The sequence below is a fragment of the Pinus tabuliformis genome, chromosome 3_1 (assembly GCF_031772625.1).
Source record: "Pinus tabuliformis cultivar Carrire ecotype Pingquan chromosome 3_1, CPIR1, whole genome shotgun sequence".
NCBI classification, from domain to species: Eukaryota; Viridiplantae; Streptophyta; class Pinopsida; order Pinales; family Pinaceae; genus Pinus; species Pinus tabuliformis.
The window spans coordinates 663,112,188-663,129,281 of record NC_142301.1 but is presented as its reverse complement, the minus strand read 5'-3'; the positions used below and the strand labels follow the sequence as shown (position 1 = coordinate 663,129,281).

The window sequence follows — 17,094 nt, the reverse complement described above, 5'->3', positions numbered from 1 at the left end:
TATGAAATATAGACCTCTTGTACATCAAAAGCAGTTAGACAATTTTAGGGATAATTGTTATTGAATGGTATTAATATTTATAATCTATTTGTATTCGAAGGAAATGGGGATACATGGAAATGATAAATTTGATGGCCTTATCATTTCCATGCAATATAAAAATATTACTAATTTAATTTGCAATAACCATATTTACAAGTAGACGTTACTAAAATTATATTTAATTTAATAAACGTATATTTTTATTTAATTCAATATATGTGTATATTTTTATTTAATGAATTTGCCGATTTTTTCCCGATTTTTTCCCGATCCGATTAAAACTCTTCGCTCTTTTGCCTCGCCGATTTATTGCCGATTCCGAGTCTGGTAACATTGGTCTATATACCAGACACCTTGTGAAGTTCATCATGATAAGCAAGCAAATTTGTCCTCCAATCTAGAAGACAAATCTGAAGTCTCCTTACTGTTATTTCTGTCCATGGCGCTGAAGAATTTATAGTGTGATATTCCTCTTTTCCACCCTAACGTTGGCTCTGCTCTAGCGAACTACTGCAAAAACCCCCTACGTCCAGCTAGAGATCTGCTCAATGAGAAATCCTGAGTTGCTCCCTCTGCCTCTGGAATCACCTGCTCTGGAAGGATTGAATTTTTTTGCCCCTCAGAAAATCCGGTCTTCCTTAAGCAATTCGACCTCCTGGCAAAAAGACTACGCTGCCCCCCTTGGGAATTTCAGCCTGCTGCCCACTGAGCAGCGAAATTCTTTCTTTTTGCTTTTGAGCTCTTCGACTAATCAATTGTGCTCTGATACCATGTGAGATTTTTATCTATTGCAGCAACTGGAAATTATTCTTCTAACTGAAAATTTAATTATGCAGTTTATTTGCTATAACAAACAATGAATAAAATCACAACTACAATTTTCACCATAAAAATACTGCGGAAAATAAACTAATGGAAACTGAGAAATTCTAGCAAACACACAAGAATTTTTACACAATTATTTTTGGACAATTGTCCCCAGAAAAACCCAATGCGAGAAAACCAGTACAGCAAATGAGGGTTTTATTATTATTCTTCAGCAGCAATTCTAAGTACAATAATTTAGCTGCTCAACTGGCAATCTAATCTGAGGAAAATATTGGCAAATCTAGTGAGGAATTTTCTCTCACCCCACAGCTATTTTTTGCCTCCGAAATTACCTCCCTAGCCTCTATGTTGAGCCTCCTTTGTCACCTTCTATGCAGAGCTTACACTGGCCCTTGAGAATTTCGGCCTTCCTTCCTTTGCCTCTTCCAGAGACTGGATACCTTCCTCCTGGAATGTTGTCGCCCTCCTCTTCCACCTGCTACTCACCCTCTAGCTTTATCTTCTTCACTGAGCTACTGCTACTGAAAAAATCGAACTGCCAGGGCAACTGAATATCTGTTCTGGTGTATTCTCTATCACCACATCAATTTCCTCCTATAATCCCCTGTTGGGCAACTGAATATCTATTCTGGTGTATTCTCTATCACCACATCAATTTCCTCTTATAATCCCCTGTTGGAGCACCAACGGCCAAGATTAAAACTTAATCAGTGGCTAGGACCATCACTTGATCGATCCGTATGAGTTTCTAGATGATTCTCACTTTATCTCAATTAACATTGATTAATTGGCCATATTCCCTAAGTTTAGACTTAGGAAATATTTAAAAATCGATTAATAATCTAATTGAGACACTTCTAGGCGGAATTTTCAGAAACGATTCTGAGTTTTGGAGATCTCATGTACTCTAGCCTCTCACCAAATTTCGTGGCTAGAACACATATGATGCTACAAAACTGACATGTCTCAGATAAAAAGGTAATGAAATGTTTAAAGCAACATGTTTCCATGTACTACTGATAAGTTGGCAACTGTCTTCTTAAAAATAATGATACACATTTTCTTAGGCTAGAAACATTTCAGTTGTTTAGATTCTAACAAAACTCCACTTAATGGCCCTCTAAGCTTTTCTTCAAGAGATGTTCAGCCATATGGTTGTTCCTCAGTATCTAACTACTAGTCCACTAACACAGCCATAAGGCTTTGTGCAACCATTTCTCAATTAAATGTGACAACTGGCAAAGAAGCTATTTGAAACAATGTGTTTCTATCTCATGAAATTCCTATGAGTATGCCTGTATATAAGCATCAAATTTCACCCTGCCCATATTGACATTATTTTATTTCGATGTATTATACATTAAGACAAGTTCTAGATAGCTTGAATATCACTCTGACTGTGAATTGTTAATGTAACCTATAAATCTGAAACTCATCTACTGTTCAGAGATGGAGTTTCTTAATAACGCCAAATATGGAGAGAATGATTCAGATAAAACCAAAAGCTGAAAATAAGAATAGAGGATCTACAATCACCTCTTGAATCAATAGACAATAAACGAGGCGTATATGTTGGTATGCCCTGTCACCAAAAAATCAACTTAAGCATCAGATATACCCAACTTATAAAAAACTTTTATTCTAAAACTTATGACAGTAAGAATTCGAACCATGTTAAATAGTAAATGTGATAACAAATAGTTTCATTCTCTAGCATTGAACATACCACACAGAGTTTAACTCGGCAGAAACTACAATTGTTTGCTAACAAATAGAAACATTGTTTTAAAAGAAGGTAATGTCATATCAATAACTAGTGCTTGCCATATTCGATTTCAAAGGTGACATAGGTAATAAATCAAAGAGTCGAGACTCAGGCTTCCAGTGCAGAATCCAGATGTCTGAATAAGATTAGCAATGCCTTTGAGTAGACAATGTATTGCACACATTTGCATGGCTCAGGCTCAGGCTTCTGTTAGTCTAAAACTAATATGTAAATTGCCAGAGATTAAAGAAAAAGGAACATGTCTACAAAGTGCCTTAGATATACCGGTACCCTATGAACTAAAACTAATAAAAGTGAGCACTTGGCAACCACATTACAGAATAGAGCCCAATCAAAGCCAGAAGGTATGACAGCTACATGAATCCAATTGTTTACAAGCAAGTACAGCCTAAGAAATCTTTTAAGGTATAGAAAAATATAGTTCTTAATATTTTGAGAAGCAAGGTAGGGAAAGATATGCCAACACATGTGAAAATTAGGGCAGCTTCAGGGTGAATTTCCCTTTGGAAACCCTTCTGCCACAAAATGAAAGACCATTATACCCCAAATGAGAATTCAATTGGTCAAAGGAATTATTATTAATGGTCAAAGAAAATTATATCATAAGCAAATTTAAATTAAAGGTATCTCCCTCTAATATTATGAGTCGGCTACAATTCAAGGAGGGAAAATATAATTTCAAATTTCAAATAGGTCAAGTCGGCTTATCAAGTCAGCTTATCCAAGAGACATGACCGTTCGCATATCAAAGTCACTATAAATACACAATTGAGTTAGCATCTTTGGCATGAAGAATTTGGATCTCTCTCTGCAACTTCGCATGTCCTAAGGTCTGCAATTTTTGCATGGTCTGCAATCTTCGTATAAGCTATGGTCTGCAACTTCGTATATATCATATGACTCTGTCTTCAAGATCATGTAAGCAAGTATACTCCTGTCCAAGTATGTAAGCAATCTCTGGGGTTTGGATGAGTTTATATAGCAAAAAATCTATGCGCTTTGGACAAATTTATTTGGCAAATAATCTCTGCGGTTTGGATGACTTTACATGGCAAACAATCTCTGTAATGGCTTGTACTTCTCTGTGACTCATATCTTTGTAATGGCTCATGTATATACCTCTCTATAACACGCTATACCTATGATCCTGTAACTTGCATCAATGGCTCAGATTTACATAGACAATGGCTCGTGATCTCTGGCACAACATCTAAATGCATAACCATATATTCAAATGCAAAACCGTATGTCAAGCAGGATCGTATATATACTTCTGCAAGACCATATGTGCAAGACCGTATACTTCTGGCAAAGATCATATTCCTGTCAGCAAGATCATATTTCTTGTACATTCTCTGGTTCTAATTCGTATGGACAAGATCGTAATGTTCCCAGCAGGATTTGCACAAGTTTTCCCAGCAGCAAGCTGTTCAGCGCAGGATTTGTGCAAATCTGGGAAGCAGTCAGCTGCTCTGCCCAAAAATTGCGCAAATCTCCTAAGCAGCCAGCCCAGCGCCCAGCCAGAAATGTGCATTTTCTCCAACAGTCGATAGTCTCTTGCATGTGCAGCTGAGTTGACCAGTTCCCTTCGGGACTGAGCAAAACAGACTTGCATGCATGGGTTGCTTCTCCCAAGGCAGCATGCAAAGGAATCCCTTGTTTCAGGGATCTATGTTTAGCAGTTGGAGGTTACATGCAAGGAGCAATTCCGAAACCTCCCACCAAGTGTCGCTTCCCCTAGATTCGTGGCATGCGCGTCACAACCTCAATGTTATCAAAACTCATCAACCGGACGCTGCAAAGCTCATTCCTCACATCAACCTTGCAGCTCTAACATCCCACATCACATCTAGGAGCAGTCAGCACATTCAACTCAATTGTTTTGGGGTAAGCCCGCTTCCCATGCCTTGTGCTGCATTTCTATCGTTTTTTGTGTTTTCGCTTGTGGGAGTATTGTTTGCTTGATTTCTTTGAACGCTTGTTGTCGTTTACATATATACTAGCTTGTCCTAGCTCTGTTTCAGTTTTCGTTGCTATCTCACTGTTGTCGCATGCATGAAACTATTTTGCACAGACATTTGCCCAACTGGTGAACTGCCTCACCCACATGCATGTTGATTTGTTTGTTGAATCTTTCATTCATGTTTTGCATGCACTGTTAATCACTTCTGCTATCACTTAGTGTCGCCATGCATTCACTGACTTACTTGCTTTCAGTTACCCGTCGGCGAGTTGAACCAACCTTGGCCTAGGCTCTGCCTTCACTAAGGCTGCATTGAACAATCTAGGAAAGGAAGTCTCACCTTCCTCTCCAGATTTGTGCATTCCTGCCCAGCACTGGCCTCCAGGACTGTTTTGCGCATTTCTAGAGGATAGTGGATGCTTGGCCCAAGCAATTGCGCAAATCTATCCCTAGGCCAGCAGTCCTTCCCAGCTGGAATTGCGCATTGTCCAATCCCAGCAATCAGCAACCAAACAGGACTGTGCATTGCGCAGTTCCAGCAGTCAATCAATCTCCCGGCAGCCCAGACTGTGCCTTGTGCAGTCTTGTCAGTGGGTCTCTCGACCTCCCGGCCGAAATTGTGCAACCTTCATGATCATTCACCCAGGTATGTTGCAAGTCAGTTCTCATGTTCATTTTGGTTTTCGACTGACAGATTGCTTGCCATGAGTGTCACCATGTCTCCAAGTATCGCAGGGGTTCATCTGCCTCTCAGCAGTACAGATACAATGGTTTCCAGGAGAGCAGAGACGACACCGTTCAAATCACACTTGGGGATGCAGTCGATCAAGTGTATATGGACTTGCCTACCCACGAAGACATCAAGTTGTTCGTAGACAAGGACATCAAGCAGCAACATCATAGCAAGCAGCATCATGAATAGCAGCTGAAGGCAGCATACCGAATCCAACGAACACAATGAATGCAAGAGGAAGGTTGTTGACAACACAGAGGCGGAACAAAGTTGCAAGATCAAGCAGATCCACTAATAATGAAAGCAACATTGGAGACTCGGGCTATGAAGTGACAGCCAGACATGAAGATCGCGCGAAGGAAGAAGATGGAACGAAGGAGTTGCATGTGTTGAAGCAACAACTCAGGAAGAACATGAAGTTGCACAAACAGACGAATGAGTTGCAATAGGAACAGGGACAGCAGTGGGCACAACATGCACTCATGGAGGAAACTGCGCCCGTACAAGTTAAGGATCCATCCCAGCAGCTAACACAGAGCAGACATGGTGAGCAATGTCATTGATCGCACGCAAGGGATTCAACAGCATGCATATCGTTGAGCGCATGCATGCAATCCAACCCATTCAACACACTCACCAAGGCGAAGACAAGAAGCAAGTCCAACTGGGGCTGAACATGCACTTCGGCAAGTTGATGCGCACGACCACTAGCACACACTTGAAGATCCGCACGGACATTATGCATCAGTGTGTTACCGGTTCAACCATACCCAAGAAGACCATGCGCATGTTAGCAAACAAGTTGGATGAAGGGGCCAAACCAATGCACCGGTTGCAACGAAGGCAAGAGTTCGCTTCAGCAAGATGTCATCATGAGCTACATGCACACCATCACGGACGACCAAGCTTGGCATCAGCGCACCAACTTCACCATCACAAGCATGTCAAAGAGATGGTCTCACCATAGCAGATCGAATGTCAGTGATGTCTTGCGAGGCTTGCTCAAGCCATGTTGTCTCACATGAGCACATGAGCATTGTAATGTTGAGTCATGTCAAGTGTAAGTCGAGTGTCAACAGTTGGATGTAACAGTCATAGAGTAGGAGAAGAGTCATGAGGGTAGTTGAACTATCACAAAGGGGAATGTTAAGGGTCACCTCACCCTTTGCTATAAATAGTCCCTCATAGCTTATTGTATGGGATTTTGGTCAGCCAAGCTTCAACTAGGACTATCTTGAAGAAGGCTTGGACAGTACTGCAACGCGCCTGGGCTTCTCCACTGCACAGAGCTAGTACATCTCTTTGGAGGAGCAGGCGGATGTGGCTGTAACATTCCACTATTGAGGCTAACAGGTTTACATGGATGTATTGTATGATTGTGACTTACACTTCTTTATATAATAAGAGCTAGCACATTTTCATGCATATGTTGTTATTGTCGTTGGACTGCTCTGGTTGCCTTAATGATATATGTTGTTTAACTTACGTACTTGTGTATGAACTGATTCAGATGCAATTATATGAACCTTGTTGTTAATGTGTTGATCTGTTGTTAATGTTGTCACCGTCTGTGTTGACTGCTCTACCGGACATCAAACAAACCTTTCACATGAACCTTGATGTAACAATCGTCGCACTCGTCTCGGATTGATCTGTGAATGTTGTACGTGTTATATTACCTTGTATGATGTGACTGTTAGATTCGAGTGGAATGCTCTGCCGAAAGTTGAGCATGTCCTTTTGTGTTGTGTTCTTAGCCGAGTTGGGACTGATCCCTTTCACCCTGGAACTCACCTTCACCTCCTCCCCCCTTCGAAGTGTTAGAACCTCTCATAGACCTTCCTTGACTCATTGCATCAGTGATACCCTTGCTACTGACAGAGTTATCTTACTTGCCTCTATGCGACATCGCAGTCAAGGCATTACTTTACGACCCACTGCTGGGACTCCTACACCAAACGGTTTGAGGTCTAATTGGGACTTCTTACCGAGAAGATCTCCTTGACATGTTGGCGGGTCCAGCACCGTCAACATTTCTGGCACTAGAAGGAGGGCTTTGACAAGCTATGTCCTCTCATCCAGTTTTGAACCTTTGCATATCTTCCATGGAATCTTGCACTCCTCTTGCTCCGAGATGTTTTTCAAATTGTGAAGATGTCTCCATCTCGGGGAAGCTTTTCAATCTCTTGTCCACTCACACGTATGATGGTGAAGGCGAAGTGGCCTAGCCTAAGCACTTACATAACTTTCTTTACATGATGGAGGAAGATGAGTTTTCTGACAAACAAGTCGGTTTGCTACTTGCATACACACTTCGTGAATCTCCATTTCGTTGGGTGCTCAGCCTACGGCTGATACCGTGCACTCATTTGAGCACTTATGTGATCTTATTGAAGACACGTTCTATCATTTTGATCCAGACCATCTTGACCGAAAATTGTTACAGCAACGGAGGGCTCCGCATGAATCCGTTATTGATTTTTGGCAACGCTTCCGTGACTTGCAGTTTCAAGCTCCGAGGAGCCAGATGAAGTTTGCTTATCTTTGGGACCAGTTCGAGTACTGCCTTAAGAAATCTGCCCATCCCAAGAGAAAGTTTGAGATCAAGCCTCGCTCAACATTCTTCGTTGATGGAGCTACACAATCTCATGTGGAAGCGAGCATTGTCTCAACTGACTGTCCACCTTCCTCTTATTCAACATCTCCACCATTGCCCAGTGATGTTGAGGATCATGCTCACACACCTGTTCATCCTTCACACCCTACCAATATCCCGTCACTCGATTTTCACGCAAATTTGGTTCTGAGTCCTTCAAGTCCTCATATGCATTCTTTTCTACGACCTCCGTCTTCGCACCCAAGTGTTCCTCCGGATGATGTTGTTTTGTGTTCGTCCATTCTGGACTCTTCACTTGTTGTGAACGACGAAAAACCCACTGATGGAGTTGGTGTTGCACAACCAACACTTGGCGAAGGATGACTCCCTTCTGTCTGAGCCCCCTCCATTCTTTCCTAACATCGTTGGTGAACTTGCCATCCAGGATTTCGCATGTGTGTCTTCATCTACGGATGCACCCATTATTGATCTTTTGCAGCACACACCGTATGTTAGCCCATCATCCAACAACGGAGAGGATCAATCGTTCATTGGAAATCCACTTGATCTTTCATTTGCTTTTTTAAGAAACGCAGAGGGTGAACATCCTTCCTCCTCATCTACCCCTCTGTGTGATTCATCAAACCATGAGGATGCCGACCAACATCCTGAGTTTTCTGATCTTGGTTGTTGTGATCTCTTCACCTCATCATCTGATCACGATGTTGATTCACTCGTTGTTAATCCGTCTAAGCCACTAGTTTACGAAGATCCATCTGACAACGAAGTCGAAACCCCACAAACCGTCGAGGCACTTCAGCACGAGTTGATGGTTATGTCAGGCCCTTGTTGTGCTAAGGTTGGTTTGGCTTCCGATCAAGAAATTGTTCAAACACTCAAGGCTCCTCATCACTCATATGTATGCACTCAAGATCAATCTAACAGTCAAATTTTACTTCCTCCACTCGAACTACACGATCCCATTGCTCATGCATTGGAGGAGTCTTACATTGCAAGCACTCGTGCGCGATGCAAGTTATCTTTGTTTCTTTCGTTTGCTTGCATGTCACAATCAAGAGTGTGCTTATGCTTCAAAGTTGTACGTAGTGTCACACAACACCATGATAAGTCTGTGGACTGCCTATCATGCACATGTACTCACTTATGTCCCGTGGGCACTTTGAATCACGAAGTGTGGTTGTCTTCATTATTATATCTTTCTTGCTTGTTGGTTCGCACAACTGGGTTCCTCGTGGACCAAGCCTTCACTAACATGGGTCTACCAATGTGCCGGTGGCTGCATTGGAAGTATCACTTCATGTGATCAGGCCCATGTACCGTCATGAGAAGATGCAGACAGACGAGCACCTCATTTGCCATTGATGTGAAAGGGGGAATAATGACAGGTGTATTTCCATCAATGACAAAGGGGGAGATTGTTGAGATGTCGTTGGCATTGATGGCCCAATTGAATATGGCTTCTTGAGCTTACCTACAGTAAAGATTCCACCTACAGCAAGCAAGAGATTCTTGAAGCAGCATCCTCTTGTCCAGTCTCTGTCTCAACTAAGATAAACATGATGCCATGGGTGACTCAATACAAGATGCTTTAAACAATGCCAATTGACAAATTCTTATTTGTAAACCTTGCTGAAAAGACAATTCCTCCTTAAGAAAAGTTCTTGGGTTTTCTCCCGGATTGGGTTTCCCAGGGTAAAAAAATTGTCTATTGTGCATGGCTATCTTTCTATGATCTTTATTGTTTATGCTGCATTTACAGTTGAAATTTTTTTGGGTGTAATTATTTAATGATAACAGTGGCATAAAAAATATTGTTTGAAAATTCATTAGGAAGTGATTATCAGATCAGAAAATTGTATTCGATTGCACATGCTATAGAATTTCGACAAAAGGGAGAGCCATTGCTAAATTGGTGTACACTGACTCCTTTTGGCAAGGAGTAGAAGAAGTGTGCTCAGTTAGTGAACCTTTAGTAAAGGTTTTGAGATTGGTAGATAGTGATAAGTCTGCAATAGCTTATTTGTATGAGGCCATGCATAGGACCAAAGAGACTGTTCGAGCTTATTATGTGGACAATGGTACCCCTGAGTTTAATAAACACAGGATGTTATGAGATTTGATTAATAGTCGGTGGAAAGGGATGCTCCGTCAACCCATTCATGCTGCAACACTTGACTTTCCTCAACCCCACATTTTCCTACAAATGTACCTGATCCCAAGGTTCGCTGCACAAAAATATCAAACTGTACATGAAACTTCACATGCAATTAAGATGTATTAATGCTCTGCACGAAAACACACCTGTGACCTTCAATGCAACCAAGAAACTCTCTAAAGCCCTGCATGACACTAAATCACACATGTACCCATGCATGAAGTTTTACATGCACCTGAAAAGTCCACTGAAATTATTACATGCATCAATGATCCACAAAGAAAAGCTCCAACCCTCGCATGCATGGAGTGCATGCCATGCATTGTTGATCCCAACATTAACACCAAAATTTCAAGGGACAGTCCCAGGTGCTAAGAGGCTATCAACCAAAAGTGCTTTCCCTCACATCTCACAAGTGGACTCATCAGGTTTCAATTCTGTGGGAAATTTTATTCTACAAGAAGATAACGTTTGAAATTGAGAATTCACTTGCATCTTAAAAAATATATTGACCCAATGGTCCCAGGGTTCATATCCTAACACGTTTCAGAATCAAGAAAACAGCAGTGACCAAATTGCTGTTGAACAATTTACACAGAAGGCATAGTAACTTCTATTGTTTCTAGATACTTCCAACCGATGAGTAATTCTTCTAACATTAACAATAAAGGTGGACAAGTACTGAAGCAAATGGACTGTTTGTCGTACTCAAATGTAGGAGACATTGGCAAAGTGGAAAAAGCAACAAAACAGACCCCAATAAAAAACATGCAGTTCACTTAATCCTGAATATTAAAGATCAAAATAGAGATGAAGCATCAAATATTCACCTGAGATGTCTCTCCAAGTCGATAAAGGACATCCATGTCCAAGCCTGTATTCTTGAAAGCTGGATCTTCATTTCCATTCTCCGCAAGACCAAGTAATTCATCCTACAAATGATTTAATCCAGATAAATGTGAGGCTAAAAGATTTTGTCTTGCCAATGCATGAAATCTTGGCTCTAAAGTCACATGGCCAATAAGGTATTTGTATGAAAGCATTAATGTTGCAATTTAGCACCTACAAGGGAAAAAACATATAGCATATGGAAGTTGAAACTGTAAAACAGTAAAGAGATGGATACTTTTTAATGTTTAACATTAACCTTTAGGATGCACTCAACAAAAGACAACAACAGGAAAACAAGATCCTTCAAGTGTGTCATCCAAGTCAAATGGTAAAACAATGAAATAGCATCACATATACAACAATTATTTCATGGTTACCTGATCATTAAAGAGGATATTCCCATTGCTTTCATCCAGATAACTGCTAAATGACATATTATAGTCAAAGAGCACTGAATTAGCCCAAAATACCCTCAAACCAACATATTTTACTTGGATAATCATAAGATGCAAATCATTTGTTAAAATTGGCAACTAGGGCCAAACTCCATGTGGGTCATCTTATTAATGGAAGCTGATATTTTTCTTGGATCCTTCTCATCGAGAGGTGTAGGATTGATCTAAAGATCATCCGATTCCGATAAATATTCATGGAGATACGAATTTATTTGTGTTATGGGACAATTCGTCAAGGTCGGACAGCAACCAAATAAACCCCACATGTGATCAACGTTTTAGTATAAATAGAGGTGGCCTTCAAGTCATTTCAACACACTTGGGATCTCTTCCTCTCTACTTGTCTTTGGGTTTTAGTAGGAGGAGAGTTCCTAAGGGATAACGCTGCCCTAATCCAGAGGGCAGAAGCCGGAACTGTCGGGAAAGCTGACACAGAGGGCAAAAGCCAGAACTGTCGGGAACAACCGGAACTGTCGGGAACTGCCGGAACAGTCAGGAAAGTTGATGCAAAGGGAAAAGCTCGGAATTGCCGGGAACTGCCAGAACTGCCGGGAAAGCTGACGCAGAGGACAAAAGCCGGAACTACAAGAATAGTCGGAACTGCCAAGAAAGCTGACCTAGAGGGCAGAAAAAGTTGACGCAGTCCCTAGATGCTGACGCTGGAGTTTTTCGTGGGGCAGATTGGAGCTGTGGAACTGCCGGAGTGTTTATTCAGGGTTTCAGCCGAAGCATCTATCTCTGAAGGAGAGTAGCATGCAAGGGACAACTAACTAACATTGGGACAACTGTATGGTACTTAGCAGCAAGTACACCAAGCATGCAATGTTATAGCAAGCATGCAAGAGAGAGCAAACTAATATTGGGACAACAACATGATACTTAGTGCAGCAAGCATGTATTGGTACAGCTAGCATGCAACAGCAAGCATGTTAAGGACAACAAGCAAGCAAGGTGCAGCCTACACATAGGTCAGTATGGCAACATGGTGCAGCAATGGCACATAATGCAATACAGTGATAGGTACAATCATGATTAATCAAGCGTGATGAGATGCAGCATAGTGATAATGGGTGCAGCATGGTGCACCGCGGTGAGGTGCAACTGATGACGAAATGCAGCGCAACGATAGGTGAAGGAGACACCTTGGAGAATCAGTTGAAGCCGCATGTCTTCAACTGATCTCATGTATCATCTTCTTAGAGATGATCTATGCTCCTCTCTAGATAAGTCAAAGTGTTGACTTCTGTTGTAAACGTATTATCTCTCTCTCTCTCTCTGTTGAACTATTGAAAAACATATAAGAAGAATTGATCAAGGGTTTCCCCACATTGGGGTTTGTCCCTGGCTAGCGCCACATCTTGTGTCCTCTTGTCCTGGCTTGTCTTCTGCGATTTATGTTTATGTTATATCTGCAGTTTACTTTAATGCTGATGTGATTGCTAATTTGGAAAAGATATTGAGCTAACTGTGAAAATTGAAATAAATTTCTCTAAGCATAGAACATACCTAAAATTAACATGGTATCAGAGCTAAGGTGAAGGCAATGCCCAAGCAAGAGTGAAAGAGCAATCACCGATGACAGTTGGGAAAGGAAAAAAGGATCAATGGATTCCACATCCCTCTTCAAATTCACCAAGGGTGAAGTCGAAGCAGAGAATATTATCAGAATGGCGACGCAGAAGTTTCTGATGGCCTACCTAAAGATCACTTCATTGGGAAGTCTGGATCTAAGGGTGGAAGGAAAGGAAGATGCCTTGGTTGCAATAAGTTGGGCCATTATGTGAAGGAGTGTCTGAATGGCAGAGACACATCTCTTGATGAAGATAACAATCATTCTAGGGACATCTTCAATGATCAAAGGAATGGCAGGTAATGCAGGTCATCAAGGAAACAACCGACTCTTCAGAGAAAACAAGGAACCCCAAGTATGAAGAATCAAATGTTGTTTCTGATAAGATAAAGAAGCGTTATCTTGTATTGGCCCTCTCCTTCAGATTCTTTGGGAATCTGGCTTATTGATCGTAGTGCTTCAAGGCACCTCATCGGATAGAAGGGTGTTCTCTCGAATTTGGTAGAGACGGAAACAACTGTGGGATTATACTTGGAGTCGATGCCACCTATCCTAGAAAGGGTTTAGGGAATGTTACCCCTCAATTGAATGAGGGTAACTCTATTCATTTACAAGAATCTGTTTTATGTACCTAATCGCAAGAAGAACCTGGTGTCCATCTCAGAAATGGAAGTCAAAGGTTTCAGGGTGGCATTCATCGATGGAAAGGTACGTGTTAAAAAATAAAATTTTCAAAGATGCTTTTTCTCATGGGTTCAAGGTTGGCAATTTGTATCAAGTTGCAAGATGGTCCATTGGGGATCATGTCAATTGACATATCGCATCTATAACACCGGAGGTCTACCTATGGGGCCCTACCCGATGTGAGTCAAATGGTGATAGGGATGCCTGAATTCAAGAAGAGCATGAAAGTACATGTCTGAGATGTACCGAAGGAAAATCTTACAAGGGGACCATTCCCCTCATGTAGAAGGTCCACAGGTTTCGAACAACCCGAGAGGTTTGAAATTCATGATCAGGAATCTCACATATGCAGGTGGAAGACAGCCCTCTATGGCTTGAAGCAAAACTCCCCGGGCGTAGCATGAGAGGATTGATAGTTGTCAAATGAAGCTGAGATTCACTAACAGCGAAGACAATCCAAACCATTATTTGAAGGTTGTGCATGATAGACCTCTCATACCAGCACCTTCTGAGGACGACCTATTTCAAACAGGTGCAGACCCTCTCACTTGCAGAAGTAAGAGGGAGTTGGATTCCGGATGTGGAATGGTAAACTGCAAGCCCGTGACTACCTCGAGGATCTTAACTTTCAAAAGTTATATGGTGATGATGCCGGACCAGATTTGGGAAATGCCTTTGAGTTTCATAAACTCATTTGCATTGATGTTCTTGGTGAACTTCTGTTCGGATATATGTTTTGCAGTTAGCATGGTGAGCTCATATTTGGTTGAGCTTCACTGGATTGGTGCCAAGAATCTTCTGAGATATCTTCGAGGCACAATCTCTCATGGATTGAGATACACTACCGAAAATATGAAATTGCATGATAATTCGAATGTTGACTGGGCTGGCAGTGTGGAGGATCACTAGAGCACTTCTCAGTGTTGGTTCTCTTTGGATTCTGCTTCAATATCATGGATGAGCAAGAAGCAAAAGTCGGTTGCTATAAGCACCGTCGAGACCGAATACATAGCTACGAGTATGATCTCGTGTGAAACTGCATGGTTGCAGAAGCTCTTAAGTGAACTGTTTGTACACATGATGAATACCACTGTGATTCTCTGTGACAACCAAAGGGGGGATTCGATTATTGAGGAATCCCGTATTTGATGATTGCTCCAACAGACAGACATCAGATATTGCCTTATCTGGGATATAGTAAGTCGATGAGCGAGGAGGCTCCATCACATTGAGACTGATGTACAAGTCGCAAACATTTTGTCAAAGCCCCGAGGAGAGGTCAAATCTATGACTTTCCCAAACGACTTGGAGTCGTTGAGAGACCTTCTTATAAGGGTCAAGCTCTGGGGGGCTTGGGGTACTTACAGGAGCAACATATGACCAAAGGGTGACTCACCCTCCCCTAGTGGTGCGCTATGTACAGGATGACAAGTTCAACCTTCCCCTGTGATACCCTGTGGTGACTGTGGAACAGGATGATTAGTTCTCCTGTCGGTCGGGATGATTAGTTCTCTCGTGGCAACTGTGGAACAAGATGATTAGTTCTCCTGTGGGCCAGGATGATTAGTTCTCCTGTGGCAACTGTGAAACAAGATGATTAGTTCTCTTGTGGGTCGGGATGATTAGTTCTCCCATGGCAACTATGGAACAGGATGACTAGTTCTCCTGTGGGCCAAGATGATTAGTTCTCCTGTGGGCCGAGATGATTAGTTCTCCCGTGGCGACTGTGGGGCAGGATGATTCGTTCTCCTATAGACAGGATGATTAGTTCTCCTGTCGAGGCATCCTACCCATGCAGTCTGGGACTCATGGGAAGTACCTCTCATCTGATCAATGAGCAAGGAAATGGGGTTAGGGACCATAGTATTACTATCGATGGACGCATCGTTGTATCTACAGTACTCCCTATGCTAGGATAACCTCCATTGATCTAGGATCAATGAAACTGATCTGAGATCAGTATGAGTGGTTTGAGACACTCTCTTGTGATATTGATCTAAGATCAATAAAACTGACTTTGAACCAGTAAGAGTGATGTGACACACTTTCTTCAGATGAAACTGACTTCGGGTCAGTAGAGAATGGTATGAGACATTCTCGATCAATTCCTCTTCTTCATGGTTCAGTAGAGCAAAGAAAAGCAAAGCAGAGCAGAGAAGTGCAGGGCACTGATGGCAAAGATAGTACAGACGGAGATATGGATCAGCGGATGGAGTTCTCCCTAATTGAGAGGGAGTGTTAAAATTGGCAGCTAGGGCCAAACTCCATGTGGGTCATCTTATTAATGGAAGCTGATATTTTTCTTGGATCCCTCTCATTGAGAGGTGTAAGATTGATCTAAAGATCATCCGATTCCGATAAGTATTCATGGAGATATGAATTTATTTGTGTTATGGGCAATTCGTCAAGGTCGGTCAGCAACCAAATAAACCCCACATGTGATCAACGTTTTAGTATAAATAGAGGTGGCCTTCAAGTCATTTCAACACACTTGGGATCCCTCTCTACTTGTCTTTGGGTTTTAGTAGGAGGAGATATCCTAACGAATAACGTTGCCCTAATCCAGAGGGCAGAAGCTGGAACTGCCGGGAAAGTTGACACAGAGGGCAAAAGTCGGAACTGCCGAGAACAACCGGAACTGTCGAGAACTGCCAGAATAGTCGGGAAAGCTGACGCAGAGGGCAGAAGCCGGAACAACCAGAATTGTCGGGAACTGCTAGAACTGTCGGAAAAGCTGACGCAGAGGGCAGAAGCCGGAACTGCGGGGAATAGCCGGAACTGCGATGAAAGCTAACGTAGAGGGCAAAAAGGCTGACGCAGTCCCTAGAGGTTGACGCTGGGGTTTTTCGTGGGGCAGATTGGAGCTGAGGAGCTGTTGGAGTGTTTATACAGGGTTTCAGCTGAAGCATCTATCTCCGAAGGAGAGTAGCATGCAAGGGACAACTAACTAACATTGGGACAACTGTATGGTACTTAGCAGCAAGTACACCAAGCATGCAATGTTATAGCAAGCATGAAAGGGACAGCAAACTAATATTGGGACAACAACATGATACTTAGCGCAGCAAGCATGTATTGGTATAGCTAGCATGCAAGGGACAGCTAGCATGTAACAGCAAGCATGTTAAGGACAACAAACATGCTAAGGACAACAAGCAAGCAAGGGACAACAAGCAAGCAAGGTGCAGCCTACACATATGTCAGTATGGCAACATGGTGCAGCAATGGCACACAATGCAGTACAGTGATGGGTACAGTCATGATTAATCAAGCGTGATGAGATGCAGCATAGTGATGATGGTTGTAGCATGGTGCAGCGTGGTGAGGTGCAGCACGATGATGAAATGCAGCACAACGATAGGTGAAGGAG

At 42.2% G+C, this 17,094-nt stretch overlaps 1 protein-coding gene across 5 annotated transcripts in view; it reads right to left on the bottom strand.

Annotated features, from left to right (window-relative positions):
- Nucleotides 1-17,094, bottom strand: part of LOC149188853 (plasma membrane, autoregulation-binding site, misato segment II, myosin-like, tubulin/FtsZ protein) — a 303,802-nt gene that overhangs the window by 203,533 nt on the left and 83,175 nt on the right. For all 5 annotated transcript variants that reach the window (XR_016255843.1, XR_016255844.1, XM_089411709.1 and 2 more), the window contains exons 2-3: nt 10,955-11,056; nt 2,407-2,452 (exon numbers count right to left, since the gene is read on the bottom strand). Coding sequence is in view for 3 of the 5 variants with exons in the window: in XM_089411709.1 (XP_089267835.1) it covers nt 2,407-2,452; nt 10,955-11,056 (148 nt within the window). In the remaining 2 variants the exon portion in view is untranslated. The remainder of the gene's footprint in view (nt 1-2,406; nt 2,453-10,954; nt 11,057-17,094) is intronic.